The 22619-nt window shown below is 36.2% G+C and overlaps 1 protein-coding gene across 6 annotated transcripts in view; it reads right to left on the bottom strand.

Moving 5' to 3' along the window:
- Window positions 1-615: 615 nt before the first annotated feature.
- The window catches only part of CRBN (cereblon), a 37378-nt gene continuing 15374 nt past the window's right edge, over window positions 616-22619 (bottom strand). For 4 of the 6 annotated variants that reach the window (XM_072598627.1, XM_072598631.1, XM_072598632.1 and 1 more), the window contains exons 6-11: window positions 18037-18099; window positions 14971-15055; window positions 14081-14196; window positions 10549-10613; window positions 7763-7894; window positions 2296-3300 (exon numbers count right to left, since the gene is read on the bottom strand). In XM_072598627.1, the coding sequence (XP_072454728.1) occupies window positions 3117-3300; window positions 7763-7894; window positions 10549-10613; window positions 14081-14196; window positions 14971-15055; window positions 18037-18099 (645 nt within the window). In that variant the 3' untranslated portion in view covers window positions 2296-3116. Of the gene's footprint in view, window positions 3301-7762; window positions 7895-10548; window positions 10614-14080; window positions 14197-14970; window positions 15056-18036; window positions 18100-22619 lie in introns of all 6 variants that reach the window. The other 2 variants (XM_072598628.1, XM_072598630.1) reach the window with 2 other exon arrangements.

Raw genomic sequence — 22619 nt, 5'->3', positions numbered from 1 at the left:
TTTGCCAAGACCTACTAAAAATCCAAAATGTAGAATAGAACAGGACTTTTTTACTGTTCAGTCCTGTTCAATGATTTGTGATCCCATTTGGGGTTTTATCTTGGCAAAGATACCAGTTTGCTGTTTCCTTCTTCAGCTCATTTTACAAATGAGGAAACTGAGGTAAACAGGGTTAAGTGACTTGCTCAGGGTCTCACAGCTAGTAAGCATCTGAGGCTAGATTTGAACTCATGAAGTTGAGTCTGACTCAAGGCCTACTGCCCTAACCACTGTTCCATATAGTTTTCTAACACAGGGCTTTAGTTGAAAGACTTTTGACAAAAACCTCCAAAAAAAGCCAGTTCAATATTGTTTAAAAAAAAATACAAAAACTGTTTTTAAAACCAAACTAGCTAAGCAGGGAAAACTTCATCACCAGATGTTTAGCCACCAAATGACAGTATTTTTTAGCCACAGCAACACTAAAACATTCTATGAAATTGAGAGCATCCCCACCAATGATATCAGAAATCTGAAAATAAGATTTGAAATAGATATACAAATAGATTGAAACAGATGTACAAAATTTCTTCATTATTACAATTAATTATCCATAATTTTGCAAATCACAAGGAGTCAATCACAATGTTAGGGCTTTATTATTGTTTCTTAAATACTTGAGTTTAATTCTTTGCAAATATTGGCAAGCAGTAAGACAAATTATTCTGAGATCTATTTCAAAAAGCAGATTGAGAAAGTGAAATCAGTGGGCTAACAGCAACTCTGCAAAACCCCCTAGACTCTTCTGAAAACTTCATATCTGAATTCCAAGCCAGAAATATTAATGTACAAAACAGCATCATAAAAAAACTCACAAGATAATGCAGACAATAAAATTTAACACACATTAAAAGAATTACTGCATGCTACATCAGCATTTTTCTTTTAACAAATCTAATGAAAGATACTTAAATTAGGCAATTTTGTTGATTCCTGTTGGTATTTTGTGCAGCTGAAATGAGCACTTATTGGCAAGTACTTCTACATCACACAATTAAATATTATTGGAATTAATTCCAATAGAGAATTTGCATCTGGTTGGCCAGTGTGGGACCATTCACGCTATCTGAAATCACCATCCAAACATTCAGATTCTTTCTTAAAAAACAAAGGGGTTTTCAAGTCATGAAAATTTATAATGTATAAGAACCCTTAAGTCTATAGCAATACTATAAAATAACACATAGAAATTTAATCATTTCTGAGTGATACTTCTGTAGCTAGGAACCACAAAAAAGAAACTGGCCATTCTTTCAGTGATTAATCAGGCAGGATGTCATAAACTTAGTTACAGACTATGAAATGCAAATAAAATCTAATTAAACTGCATTTTGAACTAGTTTCACTCGATTACATACGCATACAATACCCCAAAAGCAGCATATTTCATGCTCAGATGTCACACAATGTCAGTTTGATGCTTTGAAGGAATCTCATAAATTCAGGGAAATACAAGAAGGAAGTGTTCAGTAGTAATTGAAAACTGCACCTTCTCCATTCCAACTTGAATGACATGAATGTCAAGAAAATTGATGACTACGGTAAAGATATGTTCTGACTTTTTGCTTTTCAAAAATCTGCAAAATAATTGGAAAAAAAATCACTCTCTACTTAGCTTTTCTTCTTCAGTACATTATAACAGTAAATAAATAAGAGAAAATAAGACTGTTATGGAAATGGAATCAACTATACATTTTTTAATAAAAGCAAAGATATAGAAAGTATCAAAAATTAGTGGCCATTAGTTCCTCAAAGTTAACTGAAAAATTTTCGTAACTATAAAATGACATCACATTCTCAGATTTTGTTGTACGTTTATAGAATGTTATTTCTACGTGCACTATATAAACATAGCTGAGTAAAAGAGATGGAGTACAATTTAATTTAAGAACTCCTTTATTAGTAAGGTGACTCACAGGGTCTTTTCTTCATCTTTTACTTTGAACATAGAAAGGGTGAACCAAACAATATTTGAAAAAAAGGTCACCGCTAGACTCCTACTTAAGTACATTTTTTAAAACAAAATTAACATTCTTCTCATTATTCTGCTTTTTGCTTTTACCTATCTTGTTCATTTCCAATAATAAAATAGAACAGATAACGTTAAGGCTGCAAAATGAACAAAAGGATGATTCCCATATGTTTAAACTTCATGGAAAATAATTCACATACTGAGCAAATTAAGTTTAAATGGGTAACTGTTTACTAAATACTAAACAAATATAATTTAACAGCATGACTCAGAATTCACTAATATTTTTAGAAAATGAGGAAAGTTTATTTGGGGAATTCAAACTGTACATTTTACATCAATGCTTCAAAAGATTTACAAATCAACACGGCAATAAAGCTTAATCAGAAAGGAAAAAGCCCTTTTTAATATATGATCCAATCTCCCTATAAAAAAGGAACACTTTACCTGACTTGCTTTAGCAGCAAGTGCCATTGATTGCCTTTGGCCATTTTTGTTACCAAAATGGCATTATAACCATCACAAATACCAGGAAGGAGCAACCAGTCTCACACCAGAATATTTTACTGTCAAGCAAAATGGAAATTCAAAAATGTGTGTGTGTGTGTGTGTGTGTGTGTGTGTGTGTGTGTATACACATACACAAACTTGGAAACATCAATGCCACTCTGAAAAATATCTTCATGTGCCACCTCTGACAAACATCCCTAAAAAAGAAATGCACTTTTAATATTCACTGCCATACATGAAGGCTATAAGCAACATGCTGTTTTTAACAGCATTTTTTTAAGCTTTAGTTGGGCAAAAATGGATGTCAAAATTCCACAGGGCAGTGGCAAGTCTACCAAGTTATTTAGGATAGGTATTCCCCAAATCAAACCTATTTGCTAAATTTCTTTTCCTCCTCTTCAAGAGTGAATTCAAATCTTCAGCTACTGTTGCTTCTTGGGGAAGTAGCTATTCCTCATACATACAGCAAACCTCAGTGTAATGACTCTTTTTACTTAGGTAAGCATCTGAAGAAAGCATTATCTTCCAAGGCAGATTTGATTTAGAAACACTGACTGACTGATTCTGTTTCTTGTTCCCAAAGCAAATCATCAGGTTACAAGCAGAGTAATGGTGAGCTATCTTGGTTGGATGTGTCTTCAGTTTCTGGAATCCTGGGCAGGAGAGCAGATCGAGTTAACCCCCAAAATTTCTGAGGTGACATATCCTTCTTGGTGGCTGTAAATTTCCACCCGATGTGACTTGAGCAAACTCTGCATTGGGCAATAGTCCATGCATACCTGAAAAATAAAGCAAGTACTCATGTATTTCATCTTTTAAATGATCATACATTTTAAGAGAAATCTATTTCAAATAATAACACATTGTTACAACTCTTAATGATACATAAGCTAACTAGAACTTGAATCTAAAAATCTGAGTATGACTCTTAGAAAAGCCAAATCTTATTAGGACAAATATCATCACAATTTAAAACATGCAGTAATTTGGCTTCTAAACCCCAAGCACTGGTTTCTTTAACAACAATCAATGCAACAAAATTCCTAAGGAAAAAAAACAAATCCGAGATGGCCACAAGGCAGCTCTACTCTTGGTATTTCAGTGGAAGTGAATCCTTCTCTTCTAACACCATTTCACTCCAAAGAAATATCAGAATTGCTACTTGACTCTGAGGTGGCACTCCCTGTTTTGTGTAGGACTGACTGCTCATCTGGTACTTCCTACATGTAGGTAAAACTTTATAGGAAAAGCTTTTGGTTGATAAAACCTGAAATACTGGGTTTCCTATCACACAAGAATAGAGAAACTACACCAACACAGGGGAATTCCTTCCCTCCCTCAACAGAGGGGAAACATTCTTCTCAGCAATCTAGAATTTTCTTTTGGAATCTAAGTTTCCTCTGCATTGTGCCAAGGCCACATACTAGTCTTGCACCTGCATTTTTGGTTATTCTGCATTTTTATGCTCATTGAGAACAGCAGGATTTGTTTTTATCCTCCCACCTGCAGAATTGTATACTTTTTCTACTGTGTATAAATTAAACATTTCAAAAATTAGTGATCATCACACTAGGACATCAAAGGCATTCAAGATAATAAATGAAGATGAAAGGATTTAAGGTCATAAACAGCATAATTTTTTTCATTGGGAAAACAAATCAACAAAATATTTCTTATACATAATTTCAGTTATTTTAAGTACTCCAAGGGAGCAGAGAATTCTTATCCATCTTTATTTCCTCACCATATAGTGCAGAGCAGATAACTGTTACCATAAAAGGAAAAACATTAAAAACTCCTTTTCCCCCCTTTATCTACCATTTTGAGAAGTTAAGTTTTAACTTCTTGTGCGTCATCTAATTTCAGGGGAATCATGAAACTACTCCAACTCCCACCCCACTGTCACCAGATTTTGGAGAAAGTCCTCATCTTCTCCACTAATAAGAAATAAGGTGACTTAATCCCTACGTAGTTTTTGTTTGCTTGTTTGCTTCCCCTTCCCCCAACCCCACTCCATTAGACCTATAACTGTAGAAACCAAGGTTCAGGGTCCTTAGCTACTGAGAGCATTGGACCCTTGTCTATTTTCTACAACTGCATAGACTGGTAGATAAATTGTTGGTTGGATGTAACTGCTTGGTGTCTTTATTCTACCATAATATGCTACAAGCAATAAATACTTAAAATGACACATAATTTCCAATTTTCTTCCCAAAAGAAATTATCTAATAGTCTGAGTGTTCAGTCCCAGGCTAGAAAGTGTCATTCCCCCATAGCTCTATTTAGCAAACTGAGCTTTCTCAGAGCTTTCTCAGAGCAGAAGATGGAAAATAAATGTAGAAAAATAAATGATTTTGGAAATTTAAGGAGATCCTTAAATGTTAAACCTAAAGGTTCTTTTGATTCTTTTTCTAGTTAAAAAGGTAAATTAATAATTAAGAAACCATTGCAATTTCCTGCTAATGGTTACCTGTGTGATTTGGGGCAAATGATTTTATTCACTTCTCTGAACCTGTTACACTTCATGTATCAAATATGGGGACTAGCCAGATGATTTCTAAATAAAGTTTCTTGCCTTGAAATTCCACAAAATACTGTTTGAATTCCTGCCATATTCAGGGCATGTTGAGGCTATTTAGAAGTCACAATTACAGTGGTTGCCTTTACAGAACTTACAATCTGTTTGAGACCACCCTACTCCAGTCCCTGATGCATGACAGCACACAAATACCTCATTAGTAGTTCAATAAATGCTGTGAGGTCAGAAGTGTGCTGGGATAATGAGGAAAGGCTTAATGGAAAAAGTGGGAATTGAGTACGGTCTTAAAAAAATGAAAGTATCATCAGCTGACTAGCTAGTGGGAAGAGTGACTGGTACCCCAAGAACTTCTCCTTGACCGTGTGCTAGTCAATATTTTTTTTAATGACTTAAAGGCACAGATGACATAAGGGGTAGGGGAAATCATTAGCATAAAGGATGAAAAAATTAGGAACCACAACGATGTCAAGAATGGAATGATGAACTGAAGATGGAATGATGCTATGGAAAGAACACTGGATTTTATGTCAAATGACCTGGGTTCACTGATAATTACTACCTGTCTGACACAGGCATGTCATTAGATGGGCCTGTTTTCCCATCTCTAATGGGAAGAGTTTGCTCGAGGTAAAGTCTGAGCTCCTCTTCAGCTCTGAAATTTACAAAGGATAAATGCAAAGTCCTCTGCTTGGATTCAAAAACACAACTAACTGCAAGTCAGACAAGAGGTCATGTGCAAAATTAGGGATTTCAGGGGACTGTTCAATACACCAACAATGTAGTGGAGGAGCTTAAAAAGCTCATGCTTTCTTAGGATACAAGAATGGAGACTCTTCAGAACACAGAAAGTCACAGTCCTGTTAAACCTTGCCTTGATAAGATCACACCTGTAGCATTATGAAGTTTTGAGAGAATATCCCAAATATACGTGATGAAGAGGACTCATGACCCATGCCATATGCGGCTGTGCTAAATTTACCTAAAGAGGAATGATGCCCAGGGGTTCATGGGGGCATTACGGCTCCCTTTAAGTAAGTGAGCAATTGCTACATGGCAGAAGAAGAATTAGACATGAAAAAGGTACAAGTTGCAGGGAGGTCTACACTGATTCCTTATAAGGAAAGATTTTGGACAATTTCTCATTGTTTGCTGCTTTGTAATACGATGAGTTCCCCTCAACAGGAGGTTTTGAAGCCCAGGCTGGATGCCCACTTGTTGGGAACGTTATAGAGGTGATTCCTTTCTGAGTTCCCTTCTAGCTCTTCTATATCAACCCTGAACTTGAACAACAAGTCATACGGATAGTTCCATGTGCAAAAGAGAACGGAGACTCAGTATATGAAACGAAGAATCTATCCTTGAGTAGAGGCTAGTAACTTACGTTTGTCAGCTTGTTCCTGTATCTGTAAAATGAGCTACTCTACAGGGCTGTCTTCAGGATGAAATGAAATACGTGTAATGTATTTTGTAAACCACGAAGTGCTACACAAATGCTATTATCACTGATACTACTATTACGACTATTTTCTTTGAGGGAGTGGGACCATATGGTATAATGGAGAGTGCCCTACATCTGGAGTCAACAGGTCAGCTTCAGATCTTGGCTCAGACATGATCTGTTTGATCCTCGGAATCCTCATCTTATAAAATAGGAGCATTAGACTCGATGTCTCTTCTTGTTTTAAATCTCTGAACGAATTATCTAAACTTTGCATCACCTCAAGTGCCTTGCTGATGGGTTCTACATTTACCAATCACTCAGTTTATTCAACAAACATGCATTTTTATATTAAGTATTTAATAAATTGTAACTTGTCAAATTATATTAAAACGTTCTGCTTAGGACTGTGAGTACTTCAGAAGATCCACGGCAGTCTATACAGTATTACAGCATGTTACAGCATGCACTACATTTTGCTCTGATTCATTCTTTGTAAACCAGTACACATTAATAATAGGCACAATGACTTAAAGGTGAATACAAAATTTGATTAAAGCACAAAAGTTACGTCAACTAGTATAAAAATCCTCCAGGCAGTGGTGTCTACTCTGACACTGATTAGCCTATCACTGACGTGTGAAGCTTCTCTAGCATGGCAGACCACCATGGGGACACGACAGTAGGAAGCCTTGTGGCACTGTGCTGGAGACAACACCGTACTTAGAGTGAGAGGCCTGGTTGGAATCTCAGCTGATACTTTCTCTCTCCATCCCAAATGCACCCTACCTGTCACCTGAGGTAAATCAGTTTCGTTTCTTTATCTGTAAAAAAAAGAGAGCTCAACTATTTGTCCTCTGATATCTCTTATCCCTTCTGGCTCTAAATCCAATATTCTGAGGTCAGCCTGATCTGGTCACAAAGTGTTTTACTTTCAGGACATGAGTGACAGACTGGACTGCTTTTTGCCTCCAATTTAAATTTTGCTTGAGGATCATAGCATTTGGCAATCTCCTCTTTTTACCTTTGCATTCTATGCTGTTTACATATGTAAAAAGTACAAAAGGATAATGCAACAGCTGTCGCTCAGTATTCACAGGTTGGAGAGCATTTAAGCAGAATTATTCATTTCATTTTATAGTTGTGACTGTAATTCTGGCTAAGGACTTTTGGCTTCTGTGTCTGATTATGGCACAGAATACACTAAAGTCTAAGAAGTTAAATTAAAAAAAATAAAAACAACATTAAACAACCACCAAATTACCCAGGAAACCAGCTGTGCTCTGTTGAAGATCGGCCAATCAGATTGAGGTTGGAAGCCTTGTACACTGTAAGCGTCTCATGTACATATCCATGAGGATTCACGTATGCTGCCATAGGCCCACATAAGGACAAACTACAACAGACAAATCAAGACCAGCCACATAAATCACACTTGAATCTGGAATGAAAGTCTTTCTATTTAAACATAAAGTGAATAGAACTGGCAAAAAACAGAAGGGTCTTGAGTTTAAGGTAATGATGTTTTTTTCTTCAAAATACTGGTTAGAAGTTAATACATCTTGATATACGAGTACTACCAAGAGTCAAAAGTAGAAATTTCAAAATACAAACAAGTACTTGACAGTCAGCTTACTTCTGTCCAGCTTAAATAGCTGTCTTCTGAAAAGATTTAATGATGATCAATAAAAATTGAATTCACTCGTCTAATTCTGCCCTTAGAAATGAGAACCCATTTTCAAGGAAGACTGAAAAGAATCAATATTAATTCTTTAAAATACTTTGGCTTTTAAAAGCAAAGAAATCTCTACAAAAACTAAAAAATGAAATACAAAATAACTGGAAATACCTTCCCCCTGCCCCCCAGCACAAAAAGATCCTCAATTTATTAAACGCAGTTTCTTACACTTATTTATACTGTGGAAAGAGAATTAGGTGCTGGCTTTGCCTCCAAGTTCTTACGACCTACAGCAAATGCTTGGTGCAGGTTCAACAAGACGGCCTCCAACGAGCCTTTGAAAAGTCTGTGACTTTGTTCCTTGCATCTCTAATATTTTATGAATCACTATGTCAATATAGGCACAACTTTAGAGCAGATGTGCATGTGAAAATTTAAATTAAAAAAAATTCACAAGAAACATGGCATTCCTTCTGGGTACATTTCTTACTTGCTCCAAAAAAATTAAAAATTGACTGATTCTTATCCAAATAATGGTGCTTAGTACAAGTTTAAAAAAAATTGCATGAGATTATGCATCAAACCAAAAATCATGTAAGTCCAGAGTTCATCTAGAATATATGGAAAGAGTCAGGTTAGGTGTTTTCTAGTCTCAGCTCTATCAATAATGGGCTGTGTAATGCTGAAGGAGCTCTTTCACTACTGTGGGGTTTAACCTCATTTATGAAGGATTTAAACTAGATGGTATTTCATGCCCTCTCAGCTCAAGGATTCTAAGTGTGTAGCCAATGACAAGTTGCTTAGAGGATATACGTTAACTTCTATAACTGTAAGCTGGAGGCAACAATACCTCCCTTCTCTTTATGAAACATGTTATTGGTGTTTATATTACAACATAAATAGCAAAGAGGCTGAGGGAACACATAAAAATAAGACTGTCTTCTCTATCCTTGAGTGCAACTTATGAAGCCTACAATCACTACAGTTATAGCCCAACTTCCGTACTTGTACTAGAGGGAAAAGACATCTGGGAACAATTCCAGAATCACAAAATTTCAGAGTTGGAAGGGACCTCAGAGGCCATCCGTGTCCAACCCACAACCAAATCAGAGCATCCTCTAAACAAACAAGATCATCCAGCTATTTCTCCACTGGAGGGGTATCCACCCTGAGGGAGCCCAATCCACTTTTGGAGAACTTTAATTGTTAACAAGTTTTTCCATAACCAAAGGCTAAATGTGTTTCTCTGCAAACTCCATTCATTGTTTCTGGTGGCAGATGCTGCCTTTAGAGGCAGGTGATTCAGTAGATAGAGGGCAGAGCCTATGGTCAGAAAGAGTTCAAATTTGGCCTCGGACACTAACTTAGCTGTGTGAGCTTGGCAAGTGACTTTACTTCTATTTTGCCTCAAATTCCTCAACTGTAAAACAGGGATGATTAATATGGCCTAATATGGTTGGGCTGCTGTGAGTATCAAATAAGATATTTGTAAAGCACTTAGCACAGTGACTGGCACATAGCAGGAGCTTAATAAAATGCTTGTTAGCACTCTTCATTCTAGTTCTGCTCCATGGGATTAAGCAGAATAAGTCTTTTCCTGTCACATGACAGCCCTCTTGCAAAACAATCCTACGTCTAAAAAAACTCCTTTCTCACAGTGTGGCAGCAAGAACACTGGAGCAGCAGTGGACAGCCTGGGTTTCTGCACCGCAAGCTCAGCTACTTCCTAACAGGCCTGTAAAATGAGGGGTATGGGTTCTAGTATATCAGTAATGCCAGCTAAGATTCTTACATGACGATAAAATACGCAAAAGGATGCTTGGCTGAAATATAAGATAGCTGCTGAACACTGATTAGCTGTATTAACTACCTTAGGTTCTGGCAATCAGAAGAAGCACCTAGAGAAAAAAGTTGGTTTTTTTTTTTTTCATTTTATGAGAGTCCTGATTGAATATCGAAAGGATTACAAAGGAATTACCGACTCCCACAATTCCATAAGAAATTTACATGGAATAGCTTGTCATCTGTGTTTTAGAAAAAATATTACTCATAATGAAGCAATTTCATTAATTTATATGTATAATTCTTAAAGAAATACTTGTGTATAAAATTTTATTTCACAAAGTAAAAACTTCAAAGAAACTTTTTGTTGACAATCACCTTTCCCAGTAATTAAAAGGTGAAGAATTTTTACATGAGTAGTGAATAAATTCACCCCATAAAATACAAAAGCATCTATGGCAAATTTGCATCTGTCTGTAATTTTTCTCCTTGAACATCTTCCATTATTCTACCTCTTTTGTATTCCCCCAAACTCACAGCAGATGTTCAATAAAGTCTTTTAACTGAATCGAACTGAAGAAGAATCTCACCTGAATATTTCAGTTTTGGTTGTGATTTCCGTTTCCTGACACTGCTTACAGCAAAGGGAGGTACACTTAAAAAAACATACAACAGTCTTAGAAGATAAATAGAAAAATATAGATATATACTGTGTTATGTCATCTCAGTAGTAAAACTATGTAAAGCATATGATATAACACATCTCTAAGCTTTTCCCAGACATTTCTACAAATGCCACATTTTCCAAACACATTCCTTAGTTATTAAAAAATAACAACAGCAACCACAAGAATTGGGGAGAGGACAGACAGACAGAAAGATCAGAGATGAAGGGAGAAAACGCCAGATCATGAGCTGGTCAAGATTAAACTAGATGCAGAAATCTACCAGACGAAAAGTCAATTCAACAGTATCATAAGACACCAACACAAAAAAAAACCACTCTTTGCCCTCAAAGAGCTTATATTCTAATGCTGGAGGTTGAGGGGGGAGATCAAGAGGGTGAATACAACATGGACATAGAGAAATGTGATGCAAAGTAACGTGACAAAGGAGAGATGACAAACATCCTTGGGAGATGAGGGGCAGACATCAGAGAGGTAGTACCTAGGCTGAGTATTGAAGGTAAGAACTCTGAGGCAAAGGTGAGGGGGGAATGCATCCAAAGCAGAGAGTATGGCTTGTGTGTATATAAAAAGTATGAGATGAAATGTCAAATCTGAGGAAAAGCTAGTCTGGCTGAACTGTGGTCGATAAAGGGGAAGAATGTGATGTAAGGACAGAAAGGCACGCTGGAGAAAGACTGTGGGGGACTTCAAATACCATACTGAGGAGTTTGTACTGTATAACACAGTGATAACAGCAAGTAACTACAGATTTTTAAGGAGAATGATGAAGTCAAATCTGTGCCTTTGGAAGATTATTTTGCAAAAACAGACTGGTGAAGACAGACATCAACAGGAGGGGGTCCTGAACTAGGGTAGCAGCCATGGAGAAAGAGAATTAATTCAAGACTGGAATTTGAGAGATCAGACAGGGCTAGCGCTACACTCAACAGGGAAGGTGGGGAGAAGGGCAGCTTCAGGAGATAAAGGGCTCTGTTTTAAAGATGTTAAGATGCTGACAGAATATCCTGTAGAGACATGCAGCAGGCAGGTAGAAACACATTTTGTGTCCAACTCCTAGACTTGGTAGTCATTTGTATGAAGATGATAAATGTTCCCATTCGGGTAAATGAGATCACCAAAGGAAAAGGTATAGAGAAAGAAGACAGGATAACCTAAGGCTTTAGGAGACAGCCATGGGGAGACAAAGGAAGCCAGCAAGAGACTGAGAAGGAGCAATCAGCAAAATGGAGGAAAAAAGAGGACAGAAAAGTATCAAGGAAGTCAAGGAAGAAGGGTGGTGATTTAAAGTGTCAAAAGCCACAAGGGCACCAAGGAAGATGACGACTGAGCAAAGGCCAGGGATTAGAAGGTAAGGTCTCTTAATAGTAGTTTCATGGCACCCCCATCAAAGTGGCAAAAATGGTAAAATGGTAACAGTCAACACCGCAGAACCTACAGGGACATAGGTACAGCAATACTACTGACGGAAATATGAATATAATGATGCAAGAAAAGACACCAAAGTGTGCAGACCATTTGAACCATCTGCCCTAGTTGGGTATATAACCCAGGGTACCTATAGACAAAGAGAAAGGTCTCATACATAACAAGAAGTTCACAGGGGCATTCTTTGTGAAAGCAAAAACACTGGAAACAATGTGGGTGCACGCTGACTTGGGAATGGCCTAACAAACTGTGGAATATGAACATAACAGAGTATACTATATCATAAGAAACAAATGTAATTCAAAGAATTACAGAATAATCTTATAAACTGCTATAGAGAAAAGGTAATAGAACAAAGAGAAAAATATAAACAAAGGACTACATATGAAGTAAAGGAAAACAACAGTAAAATGCTCTCAAACTCATTAATTACAATGACTAAGTTTGGTTCCCAATACAGAAGCAGGGACTATGGACAAAAGGGTACATATAAACTGTCAGATATAGTTGCTTTATTGGGTGGGCTTCACTCAAACTTTATTTTATTGAAAGGAAGAACTCAATGGGAGGTAAGAGGGTATACTGGGAAATTAGTTTGATATTTTGAAAAGGGACACAAGTAGAAATTATTGGATAATATATAAATAATTGGGGAATGTAATAACTGAGGAGACAGTTGGGGATTTCTTCTAAAGAGAATACGGATTACATTTGGAGAGTGGGATTGACAGTGAGTAGTCAGAAAACAGAGACAAGACTCCTGTTGAGAATCTGCTACTGAAAGAGAAGGAAGAGATAGATGCCAGCTGAAGGAAATGGCAGAGTGGGTGTGGCTGCGAGAATCTGAAGATACAGGTCAGGAGGACTGAGCAGGCTGATGAACAGAGAGATCAGGTTAGTCTAGGGGACATCAATCTGAGGAGAGGTAGACCAGCACAATGGAGAGTAAGTCAGCTTTGACTCCAGGAAGATCTGGGGTTCAATCTCATTTCTAACACATTCATGTAACTTCCAAGTCAATCTGGTAACTCTCTAAGATTACTGACAAGACTGTCAGGTGCTGATTCACACCAAGAGAGAAGTTTTCTACACCAATGAAATCACAAGTCCAGTTAAAAAAGCTGTAAACCTTAAGAAAGGAAAAGGTGTGATTTCAATGCTACAAGGATCTGAATCAGGCAAAAGATAGAAAAGTAATATTAAAAGGAGGAAAAGATGCAGGAGATGAATGGTCTGAAAGCAGCACTAGTATTATGCTGACTCCTCCACCTGGAGAGGAGGGACTTATTTTACACAACTTATTTTAAATAAACTTTAGGTATATTCATTTATATTGGTATATTAGGTATATTTATTCAATAATTTTAGGTACATTCAATCTATTTAATGTATAAGTCAAATGGTCTCATTAAAACAGTCCAAGTCTAGAAAATAAATATTCAGCGGAACAATTAATCATCAACATTGCTCTGAAAATTATAATTAAGTAATTGTCTTGTTTAAACAGTCCCTTGTAATCCAAATCTTTGGAATCCTAAATCTCATTTTCTCCCTTTCTCTGTCTAAAAGTGTACTGTTTTTTAAAAATTCTATCAAGAACACTGACATGATAATTCAGGTTTTGAACCAAATAGTTCAATTATCTTTAGGGGAAAAAAAAGTTACTATTTGAATTGTCACTTGAAAAGTTTATGTCAATTATGATTGGCAAATGACCTTTTCAGTCAATCTGTGTTGCAAAACTTTGCCACATATTAAATTATAAGGAAATTACCTCTTGCATGAAGTAAAAAAAGGTGATTTGAAACAACTCTGCAACGGGTGAATGTTACAAGGTAATTTTTAAAAAGCAATTTTCAAATTTAGGTAAGTTCTTATAGGGTTAATGCAATGTCAAATGAGAATAGTTACTCTGATTTCACGGTTCCTAACCATGCATGCTGATATAACAGATACAAACACCTTTAGACTTCATCAAAAATTAGTGAGAAAAGGTTAGTATACTCACTTTGTTCATAATATCTAGTTCACAACGAAGTCGCTGGATAGCACTGCCAATTTTAAGGAGCTGGATTCGTAATGCATCATCAATAGGAAGACAGGCAGCTACTCTGTAAGAAAAATCTTCAAGACATAATGAGTATTTCAAGTTAAGAATCAGATAAATAAAATAAGCATATCTTGCATAACTGACACACAAAATTACCTATCTTTTGAAAATGGATCCCAAATACAGTGATAGTGATGTCTTAAAATATACAGAATACATAAGTTAATGAAGGATAATGCCAGAAAATTATATTACCAGGAAGTTCAAAGAAATCTGAATCGTATGGACTGACCACATCCATCCTTTATGCAATTTAACAAGTTTAATATGTGCTATCCCTTCTTTTACAAATAGGAGTATTAATTCATACACTGAGAAAATCCTCAAATTAAATCAATTTGAGAGTTATCTGCCTACAGAGACAACTATGGCAAACAACATTATTTTAATTACACTGTAATTTATAAACAAATATTAAATAGCACTAGGACCATTTATAAATGCAAGGACTGATATCAAGTGAAAAACTGTCTTTTATAAATATAAAAACTTACTTTCCTAAGAAAACTTTGACTAAAATAAATAAGTTTTTACATATGGATCAAAGGGGCAAAAAAAATTAATTACATTCCGCCCTTTTTTTCCCCCTTCTTCCTTCTGACTTTCTTCTAGACTACTTTAAAATCATTTCCAGAGAATAAAGCTAAAATTCAAACAAATACTTTAGGTTTCAATGAAATTAGAATAAAATAATCCCCTTTAATACTGTGTTTTTCAACATAATAGCCACTTAATGAATGTTTACTTAATTAGAGTAAACACTGTGAGCTAAAAGTAGAATTCCATACCAATTGGATTTGAAGGAAGGGATTCATCTTTTAGATTTTCATCCCATTCATGTAGTTGTCTCTTGACTCTTTCCATTAAGGTTTCCTGTGGTTAGAATAAAACATTAACAATTTAGCTATTTTATCTGCTTACCACAAAAGGTCAGAGTAAATATAAACAGTTTTTCACAAATACTGAACCGTATATTTTATTTTTTAAAATAATATTTTATTTTTCCCCAAATACATGTAAAAACAATTTTTAACATTCATTAGTTTAAAGTTTTGATAATCTGATACAGGTTATATATACGTCATCGTGTACAATATTTCCATATTAGTCATTTTGTGTCAGAAAACTCAAATTAGGGAAGGAAGGGAGGGGGGGAAGGAGGGAGGAAGGAAGGAAGGAAGAAGAAGGGAGGAAGGAAGGAAAGAAGGAAGAAAGGAAGAAAGAAAAAGAAAGAAAGTTTTGGTCCGTTATTCAGACAATATCAGTTCTTTCTCTGGAAGCAGGTAACATTTTTTATTATGAATTCTACTGGATTGTTTTGGATCACTGTATTGCTGAGAAATCATTCACAGCTGTTCATCGTACAAAATTGTTCTTACTGTGCTGTACATATATTTTAAAAGTAAACAAAATAACAAACATTTATTAAGTGCCTACTATGTGCTAGTGTTTGTGCTAATAATGTTAGAGGATACAAAGACAGACACGCAACTATTTGGCATTTCATTAGCAATTCTACCCATTTCTGATCTTCAAAGAAATCCCTTATTTTTTGGCACTTCCTAGCTTTGTATTGTCATATGGATAACAATTATTTTCTGATACCAATTCTTAGAAAAAGATGGACTCTATTTTTAGAATAAAAAAGTTTTCTAAAGGACTTTCTATAAAAAATCCTAAAACAATTTTTTTCTATCTTTTCATAAAACGTATACTTTTGTTTCTTTAAGTTCAATACTTATATTCTTGTCAGTTCCTAAAGTGAAAGAAAACATTACTTGGCCTAAATTCTAGATCACTCACTGAAGTACTTACCTAAAATAAAAGAAGAATGATAGACACTGACAAAGGTTCCAAGACAAACAAAAATACTCTACCAGGAGATCTAAAGTATACCACTGAGAAACACAGAGCATGAAAGGCACAAAAACGCTTAACAAAATATCTGTGGAACTGACTGCTACACATGGCGACTCACTCCTAACAACAGTCCTAAGAGGTGTGACTATTTTCTTTCTCTACTCTTTCCTTTAGCAGACTCCACGTCTATGGTTTCAATGATCAATTCTCAATGGCGTACCTTATCTGGGATGCTAATGTAAACATTATTTCTGTGCCTCCACTATGTCTCCTCTCCAATTCCATCTTTCTATTGATACGTCTGACCCTGTTACTTCCCCAATCAAAAGCCTGTGAAGATTCCTGATTAACTACAGAATAAAAACACAAGCTTAGCATTTCGGCACAATCTGGTTCCAGGCTAACTTTTCAGCCTTATTAATTCTAGGCCTGCATATATATACTCTGCCAAATGATTCCCTCATTCTACCCTAATTTCCTCCATTTCTGTGCATATACTCAGGCCAATCCTCAAGCATGAAATAGACTCTCCATTTATGCCTGTTGAAGGGTCACACAGAAACCATTTCTTCCAAGAAGCTGAAAGTGTTTTCTCCCTTCTCAAATCTTCCTAAGAGTATTTTACATAGACTTCCATCATTATCATTAATAAATCTTTATTAAGTGCCTATTATGTGCTAGGCACTGTACTAAATGCTGGAGATTCCAAAAGAGGCCATAGACAGTCCCTGCCCTAGAAGATTTCATAAATATATACAAACAAGCTACATTCAGAATAACTAGGAAATAATTTAAAAAGGGAAGACAGTGAAATTAAGAGGGGGTGGGGACTTCCTGTAGAAGGTGAGATTTTAGTTGGGACTCAAAGGAAGTCAGGGAAATCAAGTCTGAGTGGGGGAGGGACAGTATTTCAAGCCTTTGGAGACCTGTGCCAGTGGACAAGAGTGTGAGTCTGGGAGGAAGGCATAGAGAGAGGCAAGGTTAGGAAAGACTCTGGATGATGAACGGAGCATCTTATTTGCTCCTGCAGGCACTGAGGTTTACTGAGTAGGGGAGTCATCTGTGCTTTAGGACAATCCTTTTGGCAGCTAGAGGATGGACTGGATTGGGGAAACTTCTTTGTCCTTATCCCATTCTACCTTACATTATACATATTTGTGGGCAGTAAAAACACACAGCTATACAGTAGTATTCCAAGTGGAAATTCACTGGGTCTGAAAGTCTTAAGAGATTCTCAGTACAAGTTAAATACCTGACAAGGGTAATACCAACCTTCTCCATGTCTCCTCTAAGATGTCTGAGTATACTGAACAGCCCTCTAGTGACCCTGATGAGGGAACTCCCTCATCATCTGAGGGATCAGACTTACTACTTTGGAGGCTTCTTTTGTTCTGATATTAAATGTCGGTTCACAATGTCTACCGTGATAATGCCCATGAACCCAGAAAAGGGCAGTTCTTAGGCTTCTGTGTATCACAGACCCCTTTAGCAAAGTCCACAAACCCATTCTCAGAATAATGCTTTTCTTTTTTCTTTTAACTCACAATTGAAGGAAATGTGAAATTTCAATTAGTGAAAATAAATTTTATTTTTTGTTTTTCCCCATCTAAGCTCTTGGACCTCCAGAAACTTACAGACCTCTTAGAGGTCAATGAACCCCAGATAAAGAAGAAACATAAGGAGAAAGAATAAGAGAGATAGGGGAGGGAGAGAGGAAGGAAGGAGGGAAATAAGGAAAAAAGGAAGGAGAGCATGAATATGAATACATGCACAAACACTGAACACCTTGTCCGTAAGTTCTAAATATGGAGGCAAGGACCTACAAAGCCATTTTTCCAGTTCCCTAGTGCTCTTCATCTAATAAATCACTGTATTTTTGGTAGTAAAACTTGGTTCAGTATATATGTATCAAAATGTACAGACTACGTAGTAATATCTACCAAAAATCAAACAGGGGGACTTAGAAAATAAAAGATTAATAGAAGGTAACTTACAGCATCATATAAGGAATAGAGCCAGGGAGGCCAAGAAGTCAGACTTGCACAGTGAAACTTCCTCTGAAAACAGAAAACATATACTAAAATCATACATCGTTCCTCTGCAATAAAAAGGGGAGGGAATTTTCTCAAAAGGAAAAATCAAGCTCCCTCCCTTCTTCTGCTTCTGCCTATTGAGATTAAGGAAACAAGCATTTATTAAGCACCAACTATGTGCCAGTCACTGTGATAAGCACTTTAAAAATATCTCATTTGACCCTCACAACAATCCATGCTGTAAACTAGTAGGTGCAATTATTATCCCTGTTTTACAGCTAAGGAAACTGAGGCAGGCAGGTGAAGTGACCTCCACAGGACTGCACAGCTGAGTAAGTGTCTGAGGTCACATTCAAACTCAGGTCTTCCTCAATCCAGGCCCAGCACTTTATCCGCTGAGCTATGCAGCTAACTCTGATTACCTTCCATCTACACTGTATACTGCAGATTGCTAGTCACCTCCACTGTTAGAACATGGCTCACTGGAGGCAGGCTTGAGTTTTTGCCATTCTGAGTCTCCCTAGCGCTCAGCATGGTGCCAGGTACGTAGTGCTGATTGACTGATTTGTGTCTCCAGTGCCTAGAGCTATTCTGATAGTATAGTACAGATAGCAGAGTACAGGAAGCAGTAAATAAATGATCACTGAATTGAATGTAAACTAAATAGCTGTATGATTTATTTTAAAAGAATCTATGGTTCATATTTTTAAAAGATTTTCATATTTTAAAAGAATACAAATCTGTATATGGAAGCCCTATAGATTTATTTCTATTGAAAAGTCAAAAAATATTCTCTGTGTTTGAGTATGGCAACCATTTTTATTTGAAACAGGTGGGCAGAAGGATAAAAGGCTGATGTAATCTCAATGCAATTCAGTTATATGAATCATTTAATCAGCACATCGACTTTATGCACAAGATGTATGATATGCATTTCAACTATTTACTTTGACTACTACTGAAAGGTATGCATGTCAAAACAAATGGTGAAGATAACTTAGGAAACATAAAAGAATAAAGTAAATATGAAAAGAAGAATGGAGTTTTAAGATATTACTGGGACATTTTACATAATTTCTATTTTTTACATAATCTCCACTGTATTTGCACTAAAACCTCAAAACAGAATTCAATGTGGAGCTAGAACTTATAGAACCCATAGTAATTGAGGAGAAAAACAAGATGTTATCACACAGGTCTCAATGTAATCAATGTTTACTTACTTGGAACTTGCTGATAATAAGACGGAGTGAATATAAATCAAGTGGCATGAAAACATGTAATACTGTCCCTTAACTACAATGGAAATTATTAACTTTCCCTTTAGATTGATATATATATATGTTTCCAGAATGTGGTTTAAGTCACAATCTATTCCAATTTCTCCACTGCAGAGACATGCCCAGAGGACATCAATGGGCTGCTACACAGTACCAAATGACTTGCACACAATTAGTGGCAGAAAGAAGCCACTGAAACAAAAACGTGCATATACTTTATACTGAAGTATACTAAAATCATGTAACAATGAGTCAACACAATAGGATCAGAGTACAATCAATTCAGTAGAATCAATAGAGCTAGAATTTCCAAAATTGTTCTGTTTAGTTTGGAAGTTGATTAAAATCAACACCAAATCCTATAGTTTAAAAGAAAGAAAATATCTAATATTTTACAGTGATATTTTGCAGAGAGTAGATACTAAACACTAATCAGTGTTCAAGGAACGTAAACACAAAGCTCAGCTGTCCCACTGTCCACCCAACAGTATTTTCAAATAAATCTGTTTTATAAATCATTCCTAATTTAACTGTACTTTCTAATTTTGCTCAGAGAACCAAATAACTCTGAAATGAAAACAGAAGACTAGTTATCAGTTCTATAAGGTAAGCCTAAAGTCCCTGTTTATTATCTACCTATGCTGAACATATAGGCTTAACAGAGAAGACTAAGATATTTAGACTCTTCTAACAGTAATAAGAAGTACAGACAGCATGAAAGCACAATATTATTGAAAATAAGACATAATGACACCAATGAGAGTTACAGGTCCTTCATGATACTAGTATCTTTGTGGAGTTCTTTTAATTAATATAGGCTTCCTATCTATAATAATAAGCTTATTAATAAGTTTCATATACTTTTCCTTTATTTGCCATTTTGTAGCAAGAAACACAAAGAATATTATAAAAACTTTCAGCTTGTTGACGTACTGTTAAGTTTCTAATCCTATATCACACAAGCAATTATTGTAATAAACTGAAAATTAAGAAACCAGATTCTGCTTAGATTCAACATTTTCTAACTCATCAAATAACATGGTACTTAAAAAGCAGTAATTAATGTGGATTTAAAAGAATGGCCATTTCTCTCCCCACTAAGGCACACACATTACTTTTACTTCGAAAAGCTGTTATTAAAGGAAGAAACAATTGTTGATTTTTGCAAACTGCACACAGTGCTGAAGCAACATGGTACAAGGGAAAGGCCTTAGGATTTGGAATCAGAGGACTTAGGTTAGAATCCTAGATCTGCCATTAATGCCGTGTGAAACTAGGCAAGCTGCTGCTTTTCCTTGGGCTGCAGTTACCTCATCTGTAAAATGAGGCCATTGAACTTTAAGACCTCTCTACCAGCTCAAATCTATGGTTGTATGATTCTATCTAAAGAAAATATCTTACATAAAAATATTAAATGCTTCGTACAACAACTGACTTTGTACTATAAAATTAAAAGAACAGTGTTTTGTAATGAAAAGGATGTGGGGCTGAAATTTAGGAAACCTGGTGTTCAGTCATAGCTCTGCCACTGTGTTGGAGAGCCACAAACTTTTTGGACCTTAGTTTCCTCATCTGTAAAATAAGGGGATCAGATTAGATGATTTCAAAGGACAATTCTTGCGCTAAGATTTTACAAAGTTTATTCTGAAACAAAGGCACCATAAAATTAATATACTAAACTGCATCTATTATTTCCTATCAACTGTGTGCAATTAAATAAATATTGCATCAAAGAGCAGAAATATATGAAAAAGAATTGCACATTTTTGAAGAAGTCAGCAAACAACAATCAAGCAGTTTCAAAATTCCCAAAATGAACTCGTTTTTGGTCCCTGGAAGAGAATTCTCTCTTGTTTCTGTGTCACACTAATAGACTAGACATTTACGAATGTCCTTCTCCATAAGTATTTTAAGCCTATCTGCAACATGAGTTGTTCTATGAGGGCAGTCACTCTGCTGCACCAGAGGTGCCCTAGGCCCTGCTTTGCCAGCACAGTCCCCTTCCTCGGGGAGCGTGGGGGGTTTGATATGAACACTTTTTGGTGCTAAGAAGCTTTTTTTTCCTTTTGTTGGTTTCTCAACAAATAACAATTTCAAAACCATGAGAAGAGTAACTTAGAGATTGCAAGAACGCAACAGGGTTCAAGTGGGAGGAAAGAAGTGTCCAAATCAACACTCAGAATTACAATGCACTGAAAGGAGGGGTGACAAATTCTACACTGTCCTGTCAAGTGTGTGCATGAACCCTAACACACCCTTCATCCCAACTTGGCTGTTATCTAATTAAGCTCTTCTAAAAGGCCCCCCAACTAGTAGGTAGCCAGAAAAATAGTTTTGTAGGATAATTTAATGTTAAAGAGAGAACAATTTAGTCAAGGCTAGTTTAAAATAAAAGTAGTAAATTAAAGACTCCTATGTTTCCACAAGAAGAACGAAGGGCCCAAGGTGGTCACGGGACACTTCAACGGGGCCATGGTAAGCTGACTTTGGGCTTTTTGTTTTGATTCCTCCATCCTGTCCAATAAACTGAGAAAAAACCAAGGCTTTATTTAAGAGAAAAAAGCACAAGGTTAGGCATTCGTGTGTCATTTCCTTTTTAAATGTTTCTAAAGTTTGCTGGCCTCAAAATCATCTTTAAAAACAACATTCTGCACACCACAGTAGAGTTGCCAAGGAGCACACAGGCAGAAAACCAGCAGGAGCTGGGATAGGGCCACACCAGGAGAGAAAGGGACTAGATGCTGGCTTTCCACAAGAATAAAAGAAGAAGACTTAATTATTAATGTATTTTGGGGGACCTAAGTCTTTTATGATTTCACTGGTACAAGGAAATAGCACTTTTGTTATACTTACAATCATGGTAAATATAACAGGTTTCTCGGCCCACCCTCATGACAGCAAGAGTCTAGATAAACCCAACAAACACACACTAACAGCTGTGTCTGGTAAAAGAACAAATTAAAATAACAGCAAGACCAAAGGTTTAAAAACAGGACATAAAGAAGAAACACTAAAATAGGGCTTGCTGCTGGACAGTTTCCTAAACTGCTCACAGATGATGGCCAAGTACATTTTTTTTTTTCTATTTTGATCTTTCATTGCCAGATGACACAGAGAGGAGAATGTTTCTTATTCTGTATTTCCTTTAATGCTCTGACTACACTTAGATAAGCCCACTTCCTGAAGCCTGGGTACTTTTCACACTTTTAGGGATATGCAGACTTGAGTGAAAAATGTTTTATGCTGCGGGTGGAGAGAAGGTGT

The sequence above is a fragment of the Notamacropus eugenii genome, chromosome 3 (assembly GCF_028372415.1).
Source record: "Notamacropus eugenii isolate mMacEug1 chromosome 3, mMacEug1.pri_v2, whole genome shotgun sequence".
In the NCBI taxonomy this organism is placed as follows: Eukaryota; Metazoa; Chordata; class Mammalia; order Diprotodontia; family Macropodidae; genus Notamacropus; species Notamacropus eugenii.
This window is presented reverse-complemented; position numbering and strand designations above follow the sequence as displayed.